The following is a 24,719-nucleotide window of genomic DNA, read 5'->3' as shown; positions in this document are numbered from 1 at the left end:
TTTATTTTGTCTTCATTTTTATTTTTTTTATTATTTATGTTTCAATTTAATTATTTTATTTTATTGTATTTTATTTTATTTATTTATTTTTACGGCCAGAGCGGACACATCGCGTCAAGCTCGTACCCGGCCGAGCACAATTTAGCGTTGCACAAGGTTGTTTTGTTTACTTGCGCTGAGAAGCTAGCCCAGCTAGCTACAAACAAACAACGAATTTAAACTACTGAACTGCCGCTGAAGTGAAACATAATGAAACCCGCGGTGGATGAGATGTTTCCTGAGGGAGCCGGACCTTATGTGGATCTGGACGAGGTGAGTTTAAAGATTTAAGGGAGTAAAAAGCGACACAATCGATCAAAAACAGGCTAATGCTAACGTTAGCTAGCCCTGTAGAGCTCTACTGCTAGCTAGAAAGTAGTTCCCTGACAGAAAGGACCTGCAGCCTTTTATGTGGCAGTTACCGAAGTGATTAAATAACATTATTACAATAATGTTAATTAGTTCGTGTTTATTTTAATCAGTGTTGTAAAAAGTACCCAGAAGTCATACTGGAGTAAAAGTAAAGATATCGCGTTACTTTGGTACAAGTGAAAGTCACACACATGAACAGCACTTAAATGACCTGATATTAAATGTACTACAATTATATACTATATTGTCTGATGCCTTCCATTTAATGTGTTGTTATTGGACTGTATGTGAGTGATGTGCTGCCATAAACTGGTTGTACTTCTGTGTGTTGACAGGCAGGAGGCAGCAGCGGCCTGCTCATGGACCTGGCAGCCAATGAAAAAGCTGTGCACTCTGATTTCTTTAACGGTAAACCACAGTTTTATCTGCATTCATCTGCTAATTATCACATGTGTACCACTTCAGTCATTTGTCATTTTAAACTACTAGCAGAATGTGTCAGTAGGACAGAGTATGACCAGAGGGAAGCGTTCACAGCTTTATGTAACACTTTTATCCAGCGTGAAAACCAGAGATTAAAGTGATCAAAACCACATGGCGTCATAAACACGAAGCATCATTTGTTTCCTCGTTAGCCACGTTCATCAGTAGACTGTAGCGGTATATATGCCTCATTTGGGAATAATGAAACTGAAATATACTTCTTTTACCGCCTCTAAACAAATGAAATGGGGGGAAAAAATGAAGGGATGTCAAGGGGTTCAGTTAAGAAAAGAACAAAAGAAACCTGCAGGTGAAAGACTATTAAAAGGCGAGCAACACTCATGCAGAAAATAAGCAATCCCTGATGCAGGGAGCCACCCCAAACTGCTTTCACTCATTATTTAGGAGCCAGTCTCCACAACCTGCACATGATCTGAATCCACTGCAGTCAATCCAGAGGGACCTGAAACTCAGCTAAAACCAGACAAGATAGCAGCTACTACAAAGTGAGACTGCTACAAGACTTATGATTTATCATATGAATTCAAGTTATCTGAAGACTCCTGGTTTTTGGTATTAATATACCCAGTTTCCTTTAATGATCAACATAAACCTGGTCAACAAACGTACATCTCTCTTAGAGAAACCTGCTCATTTGGGCCACGTAAAGTCTTTCTTCTTAAAGTTAAACTGAACAAAACACAAGAAAAAAGTAAAGTAAAATAGCTTATGGGACATATTTACTCAAATAAATTAAATTTTTCCAGTGATGAGGCTTAAAGAGGAGAAGCTGGAGTTTCATTGTAAGCACATTATCCAGTTTCCTGCCTCAACCACATTGTCCTCTCAAATTAACCCTCTGAAATCCTGTTGTTCTCCTGTAAACACCAGTTTGTGTGTGAGCAGGCACACACGGAGGACACACACACCCCCCAAAAAACCCACTACGCCGCTAATCTGTTTTCCGTCTTGCAGCGTCGGCTGCAGGCAAAAACAATTTTGGCTCAGCAGCACATGACCTAGAAAGAAAAGAGCTGATTGTTAAAAAGGGAGGAAAGGAGGAGAGAAGAGGCGGATGGTAAAGTGAGTTTATAGCTGCTGTCAGACTGAAACTCAGCGGGACACCTCGCCAGTCAGCTGCTTTAAACACACACACACACACACACACACACACACACACACACACACACACACACCTACATGAGATCATTTTGGTTGTAAACACTTAAAACTGCCATTCAGTGAATTCTCTTGTATGTAACGTTGTAGCTCGTGGCGCTAACAAGGATTTGAGTCTCAGAACCGCCAATAATACAAATAACGAATGCAGTCACTGTGTTGCAACACCATGTTTCATTCATTTTGATTTAGACACAGAGGGGGAGAACACTTATTTACAAAAGTGCAGTGACACAGCATACACTAAAAGTCTTTTTAGGCAAGACTTGCCGCTCGGCAGGCACCTTGGCAACGCCCCCGGGCAGCGAGTTCAGTCGATAAAGACCCGGCCAGAATCTGAATGAATTGGGAGAAAGCCAGAACTTCATTTTCAGTGTTCACTGGGACATGAAAACTGCCTGTGTGGAATCAGGGATCCCACGTGTCCTGGAAAACCTGGAAAATCTGGAAAACCGAGTGTCCTGAAACTTGATTTAAACTCCCCAAAACTACACAATACAGTATGGTATTAGTAGTTTACTGTGTAGTATCATAAAAACAGAGATTTTTCTTAAAAGGAACCAGTTAGTTGTTTGTTTAATGAGACTTGTCTTATTTTTTCTTTTGTATATTTACTGTTGCTCTTGATTAGCCCTTGGTTCCTGGTGTTCAGGCAGCCATGAATAATCAATGTAATTCACAAGAGGAAAAGGCACTGGGGTTATAAATTAACTAATTAAGGAACCTGTTAGCATACGAGGTGCTCCCTGTCTGCCGTACCAGCGAGATCGTCACTGAAGATGTCACTGCCTCGGGGCAGGATCTTCCACGCCTCATCGCGATACGTCTCAGAATGGAGAAATGTTCACGCCTCTGGTACCGAGGTGATAATTAAACCATTGATTTCAAAGAGAAACTGCTCTTCACTGGGGCTCTGCAAGCCGACGTCGAGATGTCCATCTGCCCTGACGGGGACACGACACTATGATGTTAATAGGTCAACTGAACAGTGGGAAACATCACTCTTTTAGACCACGTTGTGATATATGTAGTATGTAAAAGAAGGCTCCGATTCCCAGATGATGCTGGAGTGCGTTGGTGTGCAACGTTGCAAGGGGTTATGGGTAGCCGAGGGGCAATCTGTTTGACTTTCAGGCTGTCCCTCATTAGGTGAAACAGGAATGTCCTGTTCCTGGCAACCACAAAGACGTGAAGCCCGATGCACTGAATCAGTTTCAGCCTTTGGACATTTAGCAGATTAATATGAATATATATGAGCAAATTATACATTATTGCTGCTGTATATCATATATCTGTGGCAACAAACAACTTTTAGCCGTTAGCTCATCCTGAAAAATATTACAGTATATTCTACAACAGTGACTGCACAGTGGATACAGCCTGTGACGAGTGATTTTACAAGACAGCTCAACAGGTCTGAGCAGATCTGAATATCTGAATCAAGCACAAACTCACAGGTTTTCATACAAGGATGTAAGTGGTCAAAGTAATGAGTGTGTGTGTGTGTGTGTGTGTGTGTGTGTGTGTGTGTGTGTGTGTGTGTGTGTGTGTGTGTGTGTGTGTGTGTGTGTGTGTGTGTGTGTGTGTGTGTGGGGCTTTGAGGAGAGTCTGGATTGAACACAGATGGTTTAACTGGCTGTCACAAAGACATCACACAGGGCAGAGACAGACGCACCACAGTCGGTGACCAACGATAACAAGCAATTACGAAAAGACAGATTCTGGACTTACAATTACAAACAGTCGATGTCAAATGAAAAGGGTTCAGCAGCCATCTTTCATCCATGAATTTTGGGAAAACTCCCCCTTGATTAGAGGGAAGACGGCGCCCAGAGGTAAACCTTTTTTTTTTTTAAATGTAGCCTTTATTTTCCCAGGTTAGTCCCATTTAGATCACAAACACCTGTCCAACACAGAGCTACAACAGTAAACTAACAGAAAAACACACCAAAATTATCAGATAATCTATCTGCACACAGACACTGAAGCTTAACGTCAGTCTGCTGATTGTTCCGGGCAGTTAAAAGCTTATTTTTCTGCATTTCAGTTTGAACTGTGGCCACAGCAAATTGCAAAAATGTCAAATAAACGTAGACTCTGATTTTCATGTTTCATATTATTCTCCGTCAGTGATCTGATGAAGGAAACCAACAGAAATCATTACGTAAACAATTCAGAGATTAAAGCCGCGGGGAATCTATTCATCGTTTAACGTATTAATCTATTAGCTGGTTTACTAATCGGTTTCAGCTCTAATCGCCAGACCTTGAAATTGCCGTGTTTGAATGTGTGGACGTGCTGGTGCTACAAGAGGAATCAGCAAGCTAGTATTTTATTTTTCTATCTTTTCATGATTATTTTTCTCGCCTGATGTGGAGGATTTCCTCAGCTGGGCTCCTTCAGTACTTCCTGATGGGTTTCCTTGAATGAATGTATTTATAATCGGTCCAAACATCAGATGCAGCTCATCCTCAGCCTGCCCTCTTTACTAGCTCCGTTACACCATGAGAACTGGGTCATAAAGAGGGTTTGTTAGGGACTTTCCACCAGGTACCTTGTCTTTCTAGGAAACGTTTCCATGTGTGTCGCTGCATTTTAAGTTCAAACAAAGTAAAACAGTCCCTCGTTAAAAGTTGCTGCCGCTAAACTTCTTTAGCAGAAGTTGTAGCTGCTCTAAACTCATGAATAGATGAAATCATTATGGATACCGTAATTAGCTGAGAATGTAGGAGTTCTTGGAAACATCTAATTGTCTTTTTTGTCTCTTTTCTCCTGCAGACTTCGAGGATCTTTTCGACGACGACGACCTGCAGTGACGACAGTGTCTGCGTGTCTGTGAACTTCTAGATGAGAAAATGAAAACAGCTTATCCTGAAGTTCTCTTGTACAGTCCGCCAACTCCTCCTCCTCCTCCATGTCACTCACCATCAAACTGAAATAAAGTCTTTTTGTTTTTACAAAAAAAAAAGTCTGTCTTGGTGAACCAGGTGTCTGTGAATTCTGAGAATCCCTCACATTCCTGCTTTAGAGAAAATTATGAGTATGGTTTTGGCGCCGTCGTGTTTGAATCTGCTCCCGGGCTGGATTGTAGGTTTGTGGTCTCTGCGAAACACCTGTTAGTAAATGTTAATTACATACAAGATACAGTGTTAACATGACCGCTAAATGTTCAGTTTGGACACGACGGGACGAGACAGGAAGGGGGCTGCAGAAAAATGTGGAAATGCTTAAAAAAAAATAAAGAGCAGTAAAATGGTTTTGGAGTCAAAGAGGGAAAATGAGAGCTTTGACTTTACCTTCAGATTAAAACCACTTTTTATGTGCCTCAACTCTTCAACTATTTGTAAAGACTTGTATGGAGTTACATTTTCATGGATTCACTCTTTATTTTTCCTTAGATGATGCAGACCGACATACAGGTGTAGATTTCCGGGGCGATGGAGGAGGAAGGTCCCCCAAAATATTTAGAGGACTTTTATTTTGAAGAATTGCCCGCCAGAGAGCCTTCTCTTCTCTTTTATAGTTTGAATCGGCACCAGCGCCTGATTTTTGTGTTTTCCTTTTCATCCTCCATCGTCCTTGAAATCTTTATAAAGTTTGTAAATTGTAAAGAATCCAGGAAATCAAGGCCTTGGAAGTTTTTGAAAATAGATGTAAATAGACACGAGTCAGTGAAAGAAAAGAAACCGAAGTTCTTTTGAAAAATACAATGTTTTGTTGTCTTTGAGTTCCTGTTAAGCCTGCCAGCCGCCATTATGAACATTTACAGTCACAGTAATTAAAGGTGCACTACGTAGTTTTTGGGAAGACATTTTAGAAGAAAGATCTTCATCGACTGATTTCTCTCCATCTCTTCGCCCAAGCTTGTTTATTCAGTTATGGAAAAGATAAATATTTCTCATAAATCTCAATAATATTGTAAATATTAAAATCCAGCATTTGAATTTCTTCTCCAAAAATACATCGTGAAACTATCGAACCATACTTTCTCAGCAAGCTTTTTATTTGGAGCAGCGAGGGGACGACATGAATACAATTTTCTTCCCGCCAAAATAAGAGACAGTTTTGCTCACGTCTCGTGACAAGTCCTGCATTTATGTTTTTCTCTGCCGGTGGAGCCGCGCCCATTACAAACCACCGGGACGAGCAAACGGTGATGTCACCTGCCTCCGAGCACCAATCAGAACTCAAAACCTGAACCCGCTCAGTCCTGATGAAGCAGAGTAACAAAGTGTGTTAAACTCTTTACATTTAACAACCAAATATGCAGCAAAGTTAAACGTTTTGGATCCATTCAAACAGTTATGAATGTTTAATGCTTAATGAGAAAAGCTGAAGATTTGAATCTAAATGTTCAGGGACTTTAAGATGTCCCTTAATTGGATTAAGGCTCAGACTATAAAAAAACAACCACAATATTAAAATACAATAACTGTACATTAACTATATGACTCAGTGTACATTAAACAGGAAATAAAAAAGTTCTGGCTCGTGTGGAAGTTTCCGTTAAAGCACAAAGACTAAAAACACAACACAGCTTCCTTCCACATAAACATGATTTATTTGGACATGATGAGACTGCTGAGTGTCGTAAAGGACTCACCGTCTTCTCCAGTCAGACGTGCTGATGTTGCATCATCCATCATAGGTGCTTTTACAGAGACCATGTAAGATTACTGTGTGTGTGTACGTATGTGTGTGTGTTACAAGGCTGGCATGCCTGAACACAGTTAAACTGAGGAGGAAACTGTAGATTATCAAATTCCTCATGTGTAGACCAGCTGTCCCCGTGTGTGTGTGTGTGTGTGTGTGTGTGTGTGTGTGTTCAGGTTGAAACACTGTGGTTTGGCCCTCATTGAGGGTCTCTGAGAAGTTGCTTATGTGGCACCTCGGCTCCGTCATTATTCCCTGATGTTTTCTCTCTTTGTTTCCCTTTCTGCCTTTTGTTTTTGCCGCTTCTGCGTCCAAAATACAATAATCCAGATTCTGATCTCGAACCTTAAATGTGACTCGTAGAATTAATCACCAATAATAAATAAATAAATCAAAAAACACCTATTGACTCAACTTCTCTACCGTCTCTCCACGTCTCCATCTCCACTCCAAGCCCTCCCACCTTCTCTCTCTTCCCTGTCTTTAATTACGGTGCCTCCGATTGGCTGAAACTTTCTGACGGATCGGACCAATCAGGCGTCTTGTTGAGACGGCCCTTGACCCCCTCAGGTGGTCCCTGTGTGTGTTTTTGTGTGTGCGCGTTAATGAGTGCTTGTTGCGTTGCGTGTTGGGTTTAAAACCGTGTTCGAACCCTCCGTCAGGGCAGTCAGTCAGAAGGGCCGCGGGGACCGGGTGCACCAGGAGCCTCTAACACACCCACAGAAACTAAGTGTCTGAGCCCAGGTGGACTGTGAGGCTTCGTCTGAGTCCACATCTGGATCCACACACAGCCACGCCGAAAAGATAACGACAGGTAAGAGACTGTGTTGATTCTTTGGTACTTTCCAGGGATTCAAGTTCAGGTTGAAGTCAAGTTTGACCACTGAGGAACACCTGGTTCTGTTTTTATGGTGACAAAGCAGCAGCGTCAGCCAAGCTGGGAGCTTTGTGGCAAAGAAGACCTGGCTCTAAGTGTGCAGCTGCAGCTCACAAGTCAAGCCAAGCTGCAGACATTTGCTGTGTACCAAGATTTTAAGGCATAAAAGGCATCATTTTGAGTGTTTGTGTGTTTCTTGTTTTTGCAGGAGAGGAGGAGGAGAAGTCATGGCTGGAAGGAGGAGAACCAGTTTCTCCGGCGTGTTCATCACGACTGTGCTGGCCGTGATGCTGCTGCCTGGTGAGTGCACGTGGGAAATATCTGTCACCATCTGGACAGTCATGGCAGTAGTTTAAAGGATCTGAATAAAAAATGGTGTTTAGAAAGAAGAAGTAGAAGAACTGAGATCCTTTGCTGGTGTAAACGCAGTAAAACCACTCTGTAAAGGAAAAAAAAGGCCTCTGCAGAGCTGATTTGAATTGTTTAATATACTGTTGGGTAATTTAAAGGTGCTCTATTAGTTCTGGAGAGGAAAAAACAAACTATCCTTAAAGGAAAACACTTTTTTTTACTTTGAAGCTGGTAAGGTGGCAACTTAGAAGCGTCCTGCAAAAGTAACCTGCGATCCGGGGACCTTATCTCCATCTGAGGACGGCGTGTTTATTCAGTTATGAAATATCAAATGTTGCAAACATTTCTGCGTTTGAATGATTACCTCATTAATTGAGTAAAAATTATTTTACGTTTTTTTTCTGATTAACCGATAAAACTTTTAAACAGTGTTGTTAAAACTACCCAAAAGTCTTTCTTCAAGACTTTTACTTAAGTATCAAACTTAATTTTCTGGCAACAAATGTACTCAAGTATAAAAAGTACAAGTAAAAGTAAATTATACATATGTTGGCTGATTATCAGATCCAATATTCAGCATTTATTTTACTTTTCTTTTTTTTAGTCTGATCTGGCCATGACAACCCTTGTTCTTCATACATGTACAAAAGAAAAGTAATACATACTTAAATTCATACTTAAATTATTAAAGTTACATTAAATCAGTGTAATAGTTTGGCTGCATTAGTAGCATCTTTAAAGTCATAACAACTGTACTGACTGTAACGCAAAAGGGAAAACTAGAACCCAACTAACCAGTTTACATAAAGTTAAATAAGTTAATTTAAAGATGTGCTACTTTGGCTCTGATGCAACATGAAATCTGCAAAGTAACTAAAGTTAGCAAAAAATTGTAGTAGTATCATATTTGCTTCGAAAATGTAGTGGAGTAGAAGTATAACATGGAAGAAAATGGAAATACTCAGGTCCAAGTATCTCAAAGCTGTATTTAAATACAGTACTTGAGTATATGTACTTAGTTACAGTTCATCACTGTAGTCAGTGGATTGAGGGAATTAAAATATTACAGTAGTTATCAGGAGGAGAGCACATAGAAGAGGTTGGATGTGTGAGATTTGTCACAAACAAACAAATTCCTTCAGTCAGATGTTTTTTTGTATTTGTCATCTCAAGTTATGTGAAAACATCTCGGCTCAGTTGTCGAGCGTCTCTGGAATCAAATAACAGAATCATGAGTCCCAGAGGTGTCCGGGATTTGTGTGAAATTGAAAAGTTGTCTCAGACTTTGAAAGACCCTGACTTACCTGATAAAAAGTCCCTCAGAGAGTCCGAGGCGACGTGTCCGAATGTCTTTTAAATGACTGAATCATTCAAGTTCTGATTACACAGCGATGCCATAATTTAGAGCTGGTACATCAAGACAGTCTTAAAATGATGGGGTAATTTTGTGGGCATTGAAAGATGAGTGTGTGTGACGCTGAAAGCTGAATGTACTTTCATACATGCAACATAACAGACAGTCGTTTCACACTCAGATTGTTGCTGAGCAGTTGTCATGTTCAATAAAGTCTGTCTCCTTTTCAGCGACACAAACCTCTTACATCAGCAACAGTTTGTTTTAAATGTTTTATTTGTTTGGTTCTTCTCCTCTTCTATGGCTCCTTCTCCTTGTTTACCTTCTCCTCATCCTCCTCCTGCTTCCTCTCATTCTTTTTTCCCTCTTTCTTCCTCTCCTTCTCCTCCCTTTTCTTTTTCTCCTCCTTCTCGCTCTGCTTCCTCTCCTCCCCCTTTTTCTTCTCCCTCTTCTTCTACTGTTTCTCCTCCTCTTTCCTCTTTCTTGTCCTTCTCCACTTCTCCTTTGTCCTGCTTCTCCTTCCTGTCTTTCTTGTCCTTCTCTTCTTTCTCCTCTTCCTTCTCTTCTCCTACTCTTTCTGCTTCCTCTCCTCCTTTACGTCCTTCTTCTTCTTCTTCTTCTTCTCCTCCTCTTTCATCACTTTTCTTTCTCCTCACTCTCAAAACGATCCGCTTAACATTAATATTTCACCTCCTGGTTTACAGCCTGTTTTGATCCTGCTTCTTCAAAACACTTATAAATAAATTATATTTGATTTATTGATTCACACTCTAACCCCTCACCTTCACAAACCTTGAGATGTAGTTTTGCTGCGGAGGGTTTCAGTCCTTCACCGGGTCACGGACACAGACGTACTTCACGTACATCATACAGTACGGCTCTAGCGCGGCCCGTGGAGTTCATATATCACCTGTAATCCTTCCACATGAACACAGGTTGCTCCTCCACCACCTGTTTCCAGTTTGCTCTCCACATGACTGGCGTATTTACACAGGGCCACGGTCTCATCTTCCCTTTACAAATGGTTTTTAAAACTGCACCGTGTGATGGTTAAAAATGGGGGGGAACGAGTAGAAGAAGGAGAAGGAGGAGCAGTTTCTTTCATCATTTCTGCTCCTGTAAAAAATTACTAGCTGTCAGCATCACCTCCTCCTCTGCCCTCTTAAAGCTCGGCTGTTTCCAGATGTGCCAGCCAGTTTTTTTTTTTTTTACAGGCTCGTAAAGCACAACACGGCGGATACACTGAGACAGCATCATTTAGCCCACCCTCCTCCTCCTCCTCCTCCTCCTCCACCACCATATCGCTCCATCACCTCGGGTCACCTTCACCTTCTTTCTTTGATTTCTCTGCACACTCATGCCTCTGCTTCTTCATCTGTGACCTTAACACGCTACAGTGCGCTTCACATCTTCCTGATTAGTCCATCAAAGCTTATCAAAACTCGTTTTTTAATCAGGAGATTGATGGTTTTTCCCGCTACCGACACGCCTCGCATAACCCTGAATTATCCCCTCTGGATCTCTCTTTTTAAAACCTGTCATCTGCTCCTCTTCCTCCTCCTCCTCCTCCTCTTCCTCTCCTTCTGTGAGGCATTAACACCTTTTCCCTGCGGAGATGAAAGCAAAGTGTAACAGAGCTGAATCCGCCGTTTCCCTCAGCCGCATGGGGTCAAACAGTGCACGTACGCACACACCTGAGAGAGTGCACACGCAGCTCTTTGAAAACACAGCGTGAGGTTTGATGTTACGGGCTCACCTATAAAATCTACAAAGAGCTGCAGTCGCCAGCGCCTCAGGCTCAGCCAATTACCCCTGTCCTGTTTACTGAATAATATCTGGCTGAAAGTGTTTGAGGTTTAATGTCATTTATATCATTTACGTTTTACGGACGTGTTTAGCTCCTGGAAATTGCTTCGTGTAACTGACTTTTAATCTTCACCTCAGCAGCTTCTGGATTTTACATCTGTTTTTGTTTTTCTCTGTTTTTTGCAGCGTTCTTGTCTGCTGGACCGATTGTGCAAAAGTCGAAAGGAGATGGTAAATATCTGATTTTTACCTGCACACACACAGAAGAAAAGTTCACCCGAAAGTTTTTTTAAGTTTAAAAATAAATCCCCGGCCACTTCAGTAGTTTAGACAAATGTTGAAAAGCTGTTTTGCTGTGTAGCTCCAGAAATGATTTGTGGACTGCAAAACTTTACAGGTGAACTGATCCTTTAATGTCCAGTTTGTAGGATTTAGGGGGATTTAGGGACTATTTTCATTAGTGTTTACACTGACATTAAATGCATCTCAAGTGACTGGATCTCACTTCCCGGCTGTATTTGCAAATATTTTACTCAAAGAAAGAAAAATCGTCATGTCTAACGTTTGCCGAATGAGCAAGAAGGCCTAAATTGTTACAAATTTGTCATAGATAGCGTTTCACAAAGTTTATAGTCCCTCCTAAGTCTCTTTCTGGTGACTTTTTCTACTTTGATCTCCAAAGAAGTGGCCTATATCAATAAAAACATGAAAAAACAGTTTACAAGAAGGCACCAATGATTGAGAATTTGTCATAGTTTCAGTTTTGACCCTCCAAGAGAAGAAGTTTGGGCACCCCTGCTCGAGGCTATAAAGTTGTTCTATATAATCATCACATTACTGTAATTAAAGCAGTAGATTTATGAGATGAGGGGTGTTCAGTTGGTTGCAATCTGCTACCTAGGTTCCACTAAGTTCTACACACTGCACCTTTAAACACTGGTGTTTGTTTCTAGAAGGTACTCCATGGCAGTTTGCCGGGGGTGAAAGACCATGAAAGTTGTTGAAAAATGAGTCCATGTAACCGTTTTGATTAAAGATTAACGGCCAAATTCATCACCTCACCTCGCTCCAATGCAGCATCATCAACACTTGACCCTGTGATCGATATCTAACGCACAACAGCAGCAAACGATTAGGGCTTAATGATGTCAAGTTTTGGGCCTTGAATGTCTCGTTATAAACTTTTAAAAGTCACAAGAAAGTCCTTGAATTTGATGTCTGAGTACAGAAGCCTCGGGATCAGTGGTGTCTTTTTCTCTCTTCTTTTAATGCCTCAGGGGGAGAAAGTATCCGAGAGAAGGCGGCTGTTGCAGAGTCACACAGGAGGCTGATCCGCAACCGCAGGAACATCAGCTGGTACAAACAAAACTCTGACTTCTGGGGCTGGTACAAGTACTTCACTGACAACGGCAACGCTGAGGCAGTAAGTATACACACACAAACAGACCCGCAAACCCCCAAAAAAGATTGTCTTTGGGTTTTTCAACTCTGGATGGATGGATGGAAGTATTTATTTCTGTTTCTAATCTGTGCCCATGCATCATCTGAATCAGCTCACCAGTGATCTCCTCCTCCCCTCTCAGGTTCAGGAGATGGACCGCATCTACCTGACCTACCTCCAGAACAAGAACCGCGCTGAAGGACGTCGCTCCTACAAGGCCTACCTGCGCCACCTGGGCGAGATCTACAAGTCCTGCGCCGATTCTGACGACCCCAACTGTGTGGCTACCCACACCACCAGGCCCAAACCAGAGCCCCCAAAGCCTGCACCAGTGAAAACCTGCGACCCCACCAAGGACGCCTACTGCCTGTATGCTGCTTTGGTTCAGGGAAAGAGCCCCTACCTGCCCCTGGTGCTCCCGGCTGCCACCCCTGCCCCAGCACCGGCGAAGGCTCCAGCTCCTCTTTACGTTCGCTCTGCTGCTCCAGCCAAGGACCCACAGTCAGGGTATCACTACTATGCCCCATCTGCAACGCCGTTCCTCTCCAAGGTCTGACTTAAGGCAGTCGTTATACTGCAATTTAGATTTTAGGCTGATATCAAATTTTTTTTGGAGGATATGATGTATTGAAAATGTACAAAGTGTATTTAGTAGTAGAAGATCGTAACTAAAAGCCACCATTTCCAGAATTTTCTAGGAAATATTGGACTTTGTTGCCCCCTTGTGGTAGTTTTAATCTAGACAATGTCCCAGTGTCTTTCATCCAATCGATCCAATTTGGGAATTCTGAGAATAAATGGCTGGAAACACTTATCTGCTCTAATTTTCACCTGGATTTGCCGATTTTCTCGACATTCAGTGTCTTTAAACTGCAAGATAGAGTAGTTTCTTGAACACCAAGGTCATATCTGCTTCTGTTTCTCGTGTTTCAGGAGCAGAAGGCTGAACTGCTGCGTATCTGCGCTTCCGACGACGTGGAGTGTCTGCAATACCACCTGAGAGCGGCACATGGGTACGCACCTTCTGCCGGACCTCTGCCTTCCTACGCTCACCTCGGCTGTGACCCCAAGAAAGACCCCAACTGCAAACCCAAACTGGTGCAGAAAGCCCCGTCTGGTCGCTACATTCAGTACCCCAACTGTGATCCACTTCGGGATCCCCTCTGTGCCTACGCTGCCTCCCTTGTGGTCAGTTTGATTTTAACAGCTGCTTCCTGGTTTTTTGTTTTCATTTGTTTGCCTTGATTATCACTCATTACTTTTATGTGTTCCTCTAGGCACCCCGTGCTCCTAACCCCCCTGCCCCTGCTGGTCCTGGATCCTGCAACCCTCTTTTGGAAGAAGGCTGCAACCCTCTTACCGCCACCAGATTTGCCACTCCCCCTGAGTCCTACAGAAGTGAGGAAAAAGAAGAGGCTGCTGCCATTCGTGCTCCTCCTCCTGCTGAGCAGAACAACGACCCCTACGCCATGTTTAGGGATGCTTATGCTAATGCTAATGCTAACAGGGTTACTGATCCCTATGCTATGTACCGCCAGGCTAGCGCCCCAGCTTCTCCTCCAGCTATGGATCCATACGCCATGCTGCGCAGATACATGTCCCAGGCTCAAGTGAATGACCCATATACTCCACGCATGGAGGCTGCTCCAGAGTCCAACCCCAACGATCCTTTCCAGGCAATCCGTGAGGCAGCAGCTGCCATGCATCGTCGCGGACCTCCCACTCCCAGGCAGCAGTACCCTTTTTCTAACCCCAATTATGAAGCGCCTGCCCAGGAGGAGCGCCACCCTCTGGGTCCCCCAGGTAAAACCAAGGAAGGCTATGACTGCTTCATCGGCTACGATCGTGAATGCTACCCCGTGAAGCCCAACGAGCCACGCTCTGGAGTTCACCGTCGCATCCCCTATCCCGCGGAAGCCTACGAGCCCCACCTGAACTCTGACGGCACCCGAAACGGCGTCCTGGAGCCTTCCAACCAAGACTGCGACCCTGAGTACGACCGTGACTGCCGCCTGCGTCGCTACGAGCCTGAGCAGACCCAACCTGAGGTCCAGCCTGAGCATCACGTCGAGGAGGACCACAGCCAGGGGGCAGCAGAGAGCGAGCAGCAGGAGCAGGACCAATACGAGGCGGAGCCCTACCAGAGCGGCCAGGAGGAGCCTCTCATGCCCTTCCAGCCACTCTCACAGGGTATGCCCAGCCTCCAGGACATACTGAGGCGCTATGCAGACCAGGTCCCTGACCAGTATGATCACAGAGCCTACGCGGACGACTACCGCAAGAAATAAACATGTCAACACACACATGCATGCAGATGGACATGAATACACAGTCCCACGCGTTCTTGTAGCTTAGCCCTTGATCGCTTCATGCAGTAAGTCCTACATGGACCAGATATGGGACTTGAGAGAAGTCTATGGACCCAATGAGCACGTACATACACGTACATCCACCTGCTCAGAAAGCCGAGGGTGTTCCAGAAATGTTTTCAACTCTTTTCAGCTCTTTCGCCGCTTTAGACCTGTTGCTTTGGCCTACTGCTTTCCAGTTTTCAGCTCCTCAAACCATTCGAATGTGTAATGACCTCTCAGTGCTCAGCTTTGCTTCTGTTTTTGTGCATCTCACCTTTTTTTTTTTATTTGTTTGTTGCTTTTTGTCAGTGATGGATTATGTAAAGATTTTTTTCATTTTGAATGTTCTAATAAAAAAGCTCTAGAAAGCCGTTTTTGCATTTCATTTAACGAAACGAAATTTGACTGAACCTGATTTACGTGACTCAACCATAATAGCCACTGGTCATTGAGATATATCAGCCTGGACCAAAGTGGTGAACCAACACACATTACCCTCCCTCAAACCTCACCAGCCATAAAAAAAAAAAAAAGAACGGCCAAAATGAAATCAGCAGACATACACCAACATATCCTAAATTTCAGTATAAATAAAGCTCAGTCTTAAGCTTCCCGATCCCCTTATGTGTAATAAATCATGAAGTGTCAAAGGATCCAGAGACACTTCTGTAGCAGAGCCCGTCTTCAAGAGATAAATATAGGTTGACTGTGCAAGCAGCTTATTACGACCCATATTTATGTCCCTTGTTAGCAGGGACCTCTAGTGGCCGTAGTGATTATTACAGCAGCAAAGGAGTGCCAGGGAATACGTCAACAAAGTCGGCATCGGGAGGAGGTGTGCGCCCGCTCCTATTGCAGTGTCAACCTAGAAAAAAACAATGAAAAATTCTTTGTGAGTTTCTGTCTCATATTTTAGATTTTAAAGAGCAAATTTTTCCTTGGAAAGTAAAACATTTTGACATTTGTCTCACATAGTGCCATAATATTGATTTATAGCTTCTCATAATCTGGATTATTTTGCTAATTATGACTGATGACCTGTAGTTTTCAGAATGGGTTTCCATAGTTTCCATTTTGTACAACAGGCTAACTTTTTGGTGGTGTAGCATTTTACTCAAACTTTTGGCCCATATGCAAAGACCAACTTCCCAAAAGTCGATCCGAAAGTAACAGTAGATAAAGAAGTCAGTTACGGGATGAATTTGAACTTTCTTCCCCTTTAAAAGGATTTCCTGGACCTAAACCTTGACTCTCCGTTCATTCTTAGGTTTCCCAAAACATTGTGACGTCAGGAACAAGTTGATTTTCAGGTTGACTTGTCAGCAAAGTCAAACAACATTGGAAAAAAAACTTCCTGTGGGCCCGTCTGTGGAAGTTGAAGGGGTTTCTCTGCCCCTCTGCTGTCATTTTACCCTTTTCTGACATCATTCATTTGCTGTGCTGGTTTTCTCCAGTTCCAAATACACAAAGCATGAGTCAGAGGCTGCCACAGACAGCAGAGGCTTGACTTCATCGATCGGACAGCTCTCAGACACATTAACAGCAGCAGCTATTCTGAAGCCTCGAGGGAGTTAAGCCGTTGTGGTGCTCAGACTGTTGCAGAAAACTTCAGACTTGTGCTACCTTTTAAAATAATTTACCACCGTCACTGTAGGCTCCATCTAGAGAGAGCGATGCCTTTTCATTGGAGTACATCTTTACTGTAAATTATTTTCGAAGGGTTAATAATCAGATTGCCAACTAAAAATTGTTTTCTAGTTTTCAGCCTGGACTGAACTTTTTAAGATCAAACGTGTAATGTATGAGGAGGCAGTCTCACACATTTGTAGATGGTAAGTCTTCTGTTTCATTATCTGAGATGGTGGTTGTGCAGTTTTTTAAATGTCAACTCAATCTTTCAGGCTGTTGTGACAAGCAAAAAATGTCAAATCTGACAGAAAGACCTTCTTAAAAACAACTGCAAGATAAAAAGTTTCCCTAACTTTTAATCAGGGACTCAAAAACTTGAACCAGCGTGCAATTGGAGGAGTTTATCGGAAAAGTATGACCGGATCTTGTTGGAGACCAATCCAAACACCTAAATAGATATTGGCTATATACGTTTCTTCAAACCTTGGATATGTTGAAACTTTTTGTTTCTTCTTCTATTTTATATTTTATGTTGTGACAAGCCTGTGCTTGTGGTCCGGTTAGGCACAAAAACCAAAATACTGCACGTTTTTCTGACAAGATATTAGGATACTTTGTTAGAGAAAATGACACGTTGGTTTTTCGAGTAGAGGCAAGAGCTTCCAGGAGGAGTGGGTCTGGCAGGAGTCGAAAGATTTATGGTCGGTGGGTCGTCGACAGGTGTGGCTCCACCAGGAAGCCCATAAAATGTGGATTCATTGTTGATACCATGCTACTTCTCTTGTACTGTACGTCTCCTGGGGCAGAAACACAAATATGCTTTTAGACTAATCCTAAGCCCTTTAATCATGTCTTCTACTATCATCCTGAATTGGACTGATACCCCTTTGATTTGTGATTTTTGTCTTGGGGCCGTAGGAAAGGTTTTCATAAATGGATGCTGATAAAGTTTCCGCTGCCGATGAGGTCATGACTGTACCCATTGATTTATCTCCTTTATGTTCACAGGGCTGGTTATTGTCCCTTTTTATCTGTTTTTGCGCTTTAGGATATTGTGTCTTCATGAAGTTAACTTTCTGATAATATCCAAAAATGTATGTCTTTGGTCACTAATTTTTTGAGGATATACGACAATTTCCAGTAATGGCTTAAACTCAATAAAAGATGCTTTCCTCTCATCATAAGCATAAACAATTATTCATATCTTTATCAGTCTTGTTCTGTTATCGTGTCTGTTAGATGCAGTACGAAATTGAAAAATGTTCAAGTAAACCTCCAAGCAAACAAGTTGTGTCACCCATAAAAGTAATTATTACTCAGATATTTTGGAAATGTTGGCTTCAGGCTGGGCTACAGCAAAATTACAAGGAACTGTGTCAAACCAACTTTTAATTAGCTTTTCAAACAAAAGCAAAAATTAAACATTGCCAACCTAATCTACCAATTCAAAAACAGGGATAACGAGTGTGAAATATGACCCTGTCACCTGTTGTTAAGATCTGTATTCAACACTGAGGGGCAGCATAGAGTCTTCAATAAGGAGAGCTGCAATTAGTCCAGACGTCTGAGGCTCCCTTTGGAAATATGAAAGGCGCTAAACATAAATTCTGTGGTTGTCACAACATTAAATAGACCGTGTCAGCGGAAGGTCAGTGGAGCATGCGTTTCCTGTACAGGAGGAGGGATTAAAGAAAAAAGATAAAGTACAGAGAGAAGAGGAGATCAAGAGCCTCCATCTTTAGCACTGTGTTTGTGGACTCCTGCAGGGAAAAAGACACTAAAGAGGAACTAATCAAAGAGAAGACAGCGTGAGACAAACTCGATGCAAGTGTAGGAAGTAAACGATGGCGTGAGTCTCATCTGTTTGTGTAACGGGGGGAGGAGATCATCACTCCTAAATTTAGGCTCTGAGTCAGTCTGCCTTCCAGCTGCTGACAAAGTCATACCCCCTGCACAGCTACGAACACACACACACACACACACACACACACACACAGCGAATCAGGACTCCCTCTTGTGGCTGCAGATGTACAGGAGACAAGGTGGACGTCAGTCATCAACAAATAATCAGCCTTGACAGCAGCAGTGACTAACAATAGCTCACACTGTCAGACTAATTACTGCATATCCTTAACACCTCTGTCGTTAGCTGTTAAATTATTTTCACAGTGGACATGAAATACTGCCTTCATTTACTCTTTAATGTAGACCGAACCAGGCTGAAAACGACAGCTATGAGGCATTGCATGGATTGTATGTATATTGGCGTAACTTCTGTCAGGATAATTTAGCCTCTAAAGAAATTCTTGCTTACTCATCATCATTTTTTGAATACTGGTATTATGTGAGATTTTAGTCTTAAATAGAAAAGAGTTCAAGTTTGGTGTTAAGGCGTCTTCAGACAATGATAAATCTCCACATTTGTATTGGCTAAATGTCCATTTTTCTAATTTCAAGTGTCCTCTGTGCTACAATTAGATATTATGTTCAACAAAAATCATGAACGTTAAGGGAAAAAAGAAAAACCATGAAAGAAAAAAAGGAAATGAAAAAAGCTTTAAAAAAGAAAAAATGAAAAAAGAAAAAAATAATGAAAGCAAAAGAAAAAGGAAAAACATAAGAAAAAGAAAAAGAAAAAGGGAAAAAACCTTTAAAAAGAAATTAAAGATCATGAAATAAAATCTTATATATCTAATAAGATGAGGACACAAATGAAAATGAATTCTGAGCCATAACATCAGATCCTCCACGTGATGGACAGCTGGAAGTGACTCACAGGCTGTCACGGTATGTCAGCATGATGCATCACTGAAAATGAAGGACGGCGTTGCTTCTGTCACATTGTGCTCAGAGCTGGAAAAAAACATTAACAGGTGGAATGACATCTCCGGGGGGCACACCTCTGCACTTTTTTCCAGAAAATGAGAAGAAGAGGGTGAGAGCGGTGAGCAACAAACACACAGCAGGCGTCTTGTTAACAAAGGCTGCGTTCACCGAGCGTCTCCATACACAGAAATAATCCAGCGTAGAAGACGCGGTGATGTGAAGCACGAGCGGTTCAGTGTAAAGTTATCACTTCCTCCTCTCTCTTCTCTCACAGTCATAGAGGTTTGTCATACAGAAATATGCTGTGCTCTGTCACCTGTGTCAGAGAGAAAGTGATGTAATTACAGTGGAGTTGCAGGGAACATTAAAGTTTATAGTTAGGTGTTCGTTTGGCTGAATCAAGTTGTCCTCCCTCCAGACTTGTGAGCTGAATGTCAGTCTTTCAGACATACTGCGACGTTTTCACAGTCATCACGTCGAGTCTGCTGGGGCTCGAGACTGTAAGGCGATAAAAGCCCCTGATGGACAGGCCCAAAGATCATAATAACAATAAATACGTCTTGATTACATTACTTTTTTTTGAAAAAAGTATTTTTGAAAAAAGTATTTTTGAAAAAAAAAAAAGTATTTTGTTGAAAAAAGTATTTTTGGAAAAAAGTATTTTTAGAAAAAAAGTATTTTCTGCCAGTTTTAGACAAAAAGAAAAGAAATTTCTGTTTCACAAAAGAAAAAAAAAATCTCATTCAAAACATTAAAGAAAATTCTCCTGGAAACTATTAATTTCACTCAGTTTCTCACACGTAATTGAAAAAAAAACATTCCCTCCAGAATATTTTTTGTAACTTGGTTTCGAACATGAAAAACAATTTCAGGAGATTTTCTTCCGCCCAGAGAAATTACTTTTCACTCCGTTTAAAAAATGAAAACAATTATCCTGAAATGTTTTTCTTGAGAAAAAATTTCTGCTGTATCTCGGTTTCAATCATAAAAAAACAATAAACCTTCCTGAAAGAGATTCTGTCTCTCTCTTCTGACTTGGCCTCAATTTGCATAGTTTTGTCGTGTTTATAGACCTCAACATCGTGAATGTATCACCAGGAACATTGCGGCACTCAGCCAAACGGACCTGCGTCTCCATGTTTCTTATTGTCACGCTTGTCCGACCTCGCAGCTGCAACTAAGAGATCTGGTCAGTTGTGGGCTCGGCCAGCCTCCAGCACCTGCAAAAACCCTGAGTCTGCGTTTGGATGCAGCCTTTGACTCCTGTTCATGAAGAAGCTGCTGTAAAAGGACATAAAGTCAGCCTCCTGTTTGTACTGTACCTTGTAATTATTCAATATATTCTGGGTAAATTAAAAGGTTTTTGGAGACCTACTGAAAGTTTTATTTTAGAATCAAGTCTGTTGTTTCAGGTTTCAAAACTCGTTTCAAGAAAACCTTGAACTTTTCTCGTGGATTTATTCATTTTAATGTTTGTATTTATTTTGTTCTGACAGTTTGATGAACGACACCAGAAAAATGGAAAGCAAAACGTCTTGGCGTTGTTTGGCGGCGTAGGTGTATTGCTTTAAGATTCATGGATATGTGAGAGAGCCTCATGCATCATCGCCGTACGTAGTTTCACAATCAGAGAAAGAGAGGTCAGAGAAAGACTGTGTCAGCGGTTTCCACAGGCAGATTTACACCGGCTCTGTATCTGCAGGATTAGACCGAAGAAGAGTCCACAATATTAATATGAGGGGATTTAAAGGGAAACTTTTACCTCACGTATTATTCATTATTCTTACTCATTTCTTCCCCCCTCCCCCTCGTCAACTTTCCATGAGCCCTGACTTTGCCTCCGCTCTTCGTCAAGGACATCAGAGACCTGCACTTTCCAAGAGTTTGAGTCGTGTTAAACAGTCAGCCTTTGACTCTTTTTGCTGTGGGGTAGTTGACCTAACTGTTGCGTGAGCTTCTACCAGAGCAAACTCTAATTTTATGGTGATTAAACATCTTAGATAAGAAAAGATATTAGACTTGTTTCTTGTCCTCTTAAACTCAAGAGGCTTTATAACATTCATCTGAATTCAGGAGTTTAATGGGAATTTTTCCTCATGACACTCATCTCCAGGAAAGCAGCGATGCCTGCCTCCACCCGTCTTGGACGGATACCAATTAAGGAACATTCTCAAACCTCCTGAAGTTTGGCTTTAAGGGAAAGGTAAAGCCTGCACCAACGCCTGAACATCTGCATTTACAATACTGTGGCGATGCCAACTTGGAAAGTTACCCTCGAACATTTTTCTGCAGAAGTTCAGCCCAGTCGCCAGAATGAAATGTTATATTTGTACGTTTCATGCACTTTTTTTTCCTGCCGCATTTGTGGCATCCAAACCCAGCTATTTTTCATGCAGAGTTAGGTCATCTCCAGCTGTGTTTGTGGTGACCAAAACCCGATTTTTCACAGGAAGTTGAGACATCTTCAAAACAAAACCCAGTTCTGTTGCCAAAAACAGGCTGGAAATGACCTCGGCAATCAAAACAGGATATTTTTCGCAGGAAGTCAGGAGATTTCCATGGTGTTTGTGGCGACAAAGCCAGATATTTTTAAAAAGGAGACCTTGTGACATCTCCAGCCGTGTTTATGGTGACCAAAAGAGGTATTTTAAGCCAAACCGTGGTGTTTTCCGAACCACAACCGAGGGGTTTTTGTGCCTAAACCTAACCAGATATTAAGTACGACGTTGTGACGATCTAAACAAACTTTAAAAATGCTCAGACGGCGCAACATTTTCCAGTTGAGTTTGTGGTAACAAACTGGATATTTTAAGCCATTAGTTCAGTGTTGGGATTGCTGATTCTTGTTATCGAGGTTAAGAATGAATTTTCAAGCTCTACTTTAAAGCAAACAGACAAAATTTCCCTCACACTCTTTGCCATCAGAGCGCTGCAGCTCCTGTCTGATGTTCAAGCTTCCCAGGTTCGCTGACATCACTCCACTTATCTGTTCACTACACTCACCTCCTGTTACAGCTTGAATCCAATTCAAAACTCTGGTGCCACCGCAGCCCACAGGGCAGAGAGCGGTCAAACCTTAGGGGTTCAGCAGGGTTCCTCCCAGTGTGTGGCCAATTACCACAGAGCAGCTCGACGGTGTGGGTGCTGTGGAGGACTCATCATACAGCCGGTCCACTCTTGAATTTGACAGGCTGCACGTGACTTCTCTTTGGTCCGAGTGTCTGCAGGTGTCGCTCTCCTCTGGCTTGTTGCCACTGTGTTTTACAAGAGGAAGGAGAGGAAGTGGTTTGAAGGTCCCACGGACAAACACAACAATCTACCAGGAGCTGCACAGTGTCGACTGTGATGGTTCAGGTTTTGCCAGCTGCCAGTTCTGCAGGTAATTGCTGAGGTGTGGGAACCTTGCTTGTACCATATCTACACAGGGAGGATTTCAGCCACATCTTTGAGTCACCTGTCTCACACGTCTGATGGAAATTAAAACTTCTGTGCAGCTGTTTACATAATGACTTCTGTTTCACTTGCACTATGCAAGCTGAGTAGACTGACTGATTGTTTTATGTAGCCTCGCCCTGAGGGGGAGAACACATCAGAAAACACTGATATTTAGGAAAATATAACACTTCAGATAACAGAAAGGTTGGGACAACTTTCTTGTTTGTGATTTGGAAGAGCTCCGTCCCTGGTGAACGTTCAATGTAATTTTCTGTCTCTTTTGTGTAATTCTCTGAGCTTCAGCCGTGATCCTGTCAAGTGTGCTTTCAGGGTCCTTATTAAAAAGAGATAGCTCATGTTTTGTGGGGTTGTATGAGGTGTGTATCCAGGTAGACCCCGTTTACTTTTTAGGTAAATGTTGCATTCTGTGAAAACATCAGTGCGCTTTGTGTAACGTCATAGCATTCAGTCGTTCAATACCACGAGACATCATGGACAAGTTGTGTTTTCTGAAATGTGTTTGTGTCACGTTTCCACTCTCAGGACCACCGTGATATTTGGCTCAGAGCACTGACAAAACACAGGTGACCTACACTCAGTGCTTCCTGTGTCGACACAGATGGAGTACTGAAATTGCAGCTGCTGCTAAAGTGCAGCTTTCACTTCGAGGGCTTGTGTAACCACTGCACTTCTCTTCCTTTTGGTCTATTGCTCCGCCGTCACCACCATGCGGTCGCCCATATCGTTCGAAACCTCTTCTCTGTTCTGGTGGATTAAAGGGAGGACAGCAAAGTGACCGCAGGCTGAAAAACCCATCAGACTACAAACTCTGCTTGCTCTCTGCGACTTATGTCTCATATCCTACAAAAACAAACATCGAATCACTGAGCACAATTTTAGTTGTTGGTTTGAAGGGGCGCCCCAATGACCTGATGACTTTTAGATCTTGTTCCTACTGTGGTTGAGTAAAAAGACAAAGAGCATGGCCAATAAATTGAATGTAACGTTTCTCTACATTAAGGCATACTTTTTGGAGAGTGGGCTCTTCTTACTGAAGACATGCTGTGGGATCTTTTCTCTTTCTAGTTCAGTCATTAAGGTTCCTCTTGTTCCCCGGGGAAACAGAGAAACTGTTAACAAGGACAAGGAGCAGAAAAACTGTGAGACAGAGAGCAACAGAAAGAGACGTGGGGTGGCGCTTTCTTATCACTGTGAAACAGGGTCGCTGAGAGACAAAAAAAACCATGAGCTAATTTCATACCAAATTTACATGAAAATTACTATTAATTACTCGGAGATATTTGGTATGTTGGAAACAATTATACGATCCACATGCAGACATTATTATGTTAATGTAATTTTGTTTCTGCGCCCTGTGTGAGGCGACGCTTCATCTGGTTGTTGGGTCCAGGAAAACAAACCAATAAAGAGTTTTTGAAGGCCAGATGTCTCAGACACACACACACACACACACACACACACACACACCTCTTAGTGTGTGTGTTCCCATTTTGCCGCCTCTCGTCGTTGTATAACTTGGTGATTAGTTGGATCCGGTGCCATGCGTTTCTCGAGGGGCTCTCGGAGGTGAGCGGCACGGAGCGGTCGCCTGGCGACAACCGGCGACAGGTCGTCGTGGCAACCTTGGTGTGATAGATGTCCCCGCCTCCCGCTGTCGTCTTGCCGATGCTCTGGTGTTTGTCTTGCTATCCTTCACCGTGAGCTCTCATTCATCATCCCGCCGCTCAAAGGGGGCACATTCTTCGCTAACAGCGCGCCTGATTAATTATTAATCACTTCTTAAAACACTGTCAGGTGTGTGTGTTCGTGTACGAGTGTGTGTGTGGGTTTTTTTGTGACAGTTTTCCGTACTTACTTGCTTCCACAGTGAACAGTAGCAGCCGTTGCTTTGCTTCCATCTTC

The 24,719-nt window shown here is 42.5% G+C and overlaps 3 protein-coding genes across 4 annotated transcripts in view; 2 read left to right on the top strand and 1 right to left on the bottom strand.

Moving 5' to 3' along the window:
• The window catches only part of thnsl1 (threonine synthase like 1), a gene marked incomplete at its 5' end in the record, with an annotated part of 333,814 nt that overhangs the window by 117,955 nt on the left and 191,140 nt on the right, over positions 1–24,719 (bottom strand). The window lies entirely within an intron of this gene.
• Positions 121–5,044, top strand: cops9 (COP9 signalosome subunit 9). The gene is made up of 3 exons (XM_084341095.1): positions 121–312; positions 747–819; positions 4,852–5,044. Exons 1-3 carry the CDS (start codon positions 250–252, stop codon positions 4,887–4,889), a joined length of 174 nt encoding a protein of 57 aa, XP_084197221.1. The 5' UTR covers positions 121–249; the 3' UTR covers positions 4,890–5,044.
• and1 (actinodin1) lies at positions 6,044–15,277 on the top strand. 2 transcript variants are annotated; one of them, XM_084341093.1, is made up of 8 exons: positions 6,044–7,296; positions 7,389–7,540; positions 7,812–7,903; positions 11,301–11,345; positions 12,392–12,537; positions 12,698–13,105; positions 13,489–13,743; positions 13,833–15,277. In XM_084341093.1, the coding sequence occupies exons 3-8, from the start codon at positions 7,831–7,833 to the stop codon at positions 14,841–14,843; spliced, it is 1,938 nt and encodes a 645-aa protein (XP_084197219.1). In that variant the 5' UTR covers positions 6,044–7,296; positions 7,389–7,540; positions 7,812–7,830; the 3' UTR covers positions 14,844–15,277. The 2 variants fall into 2 exon arrangements, with proteins under 2 accessions (XP_084197219.1, XP_084197220.1); XM_084341094.1 differs by lacking the exon at positions 6,044–7,296 and having other exon boundaries at positions 7,385–7,540.

This window comes from Pagrus pagrus, assembly GCF_965226575.1.
Source record: "Pagrus pagrus genome assembly, chromosome: 20".
Lineage (NCBI taxonomy): Eukaryota > Metazoa > Chordata > Actinopteri > Spariformes > Sparidae > Pagrus > Pagrus pagrus.
This window is presented reverse-complemented; position numbering and strand designations above follow the sequence as displayed.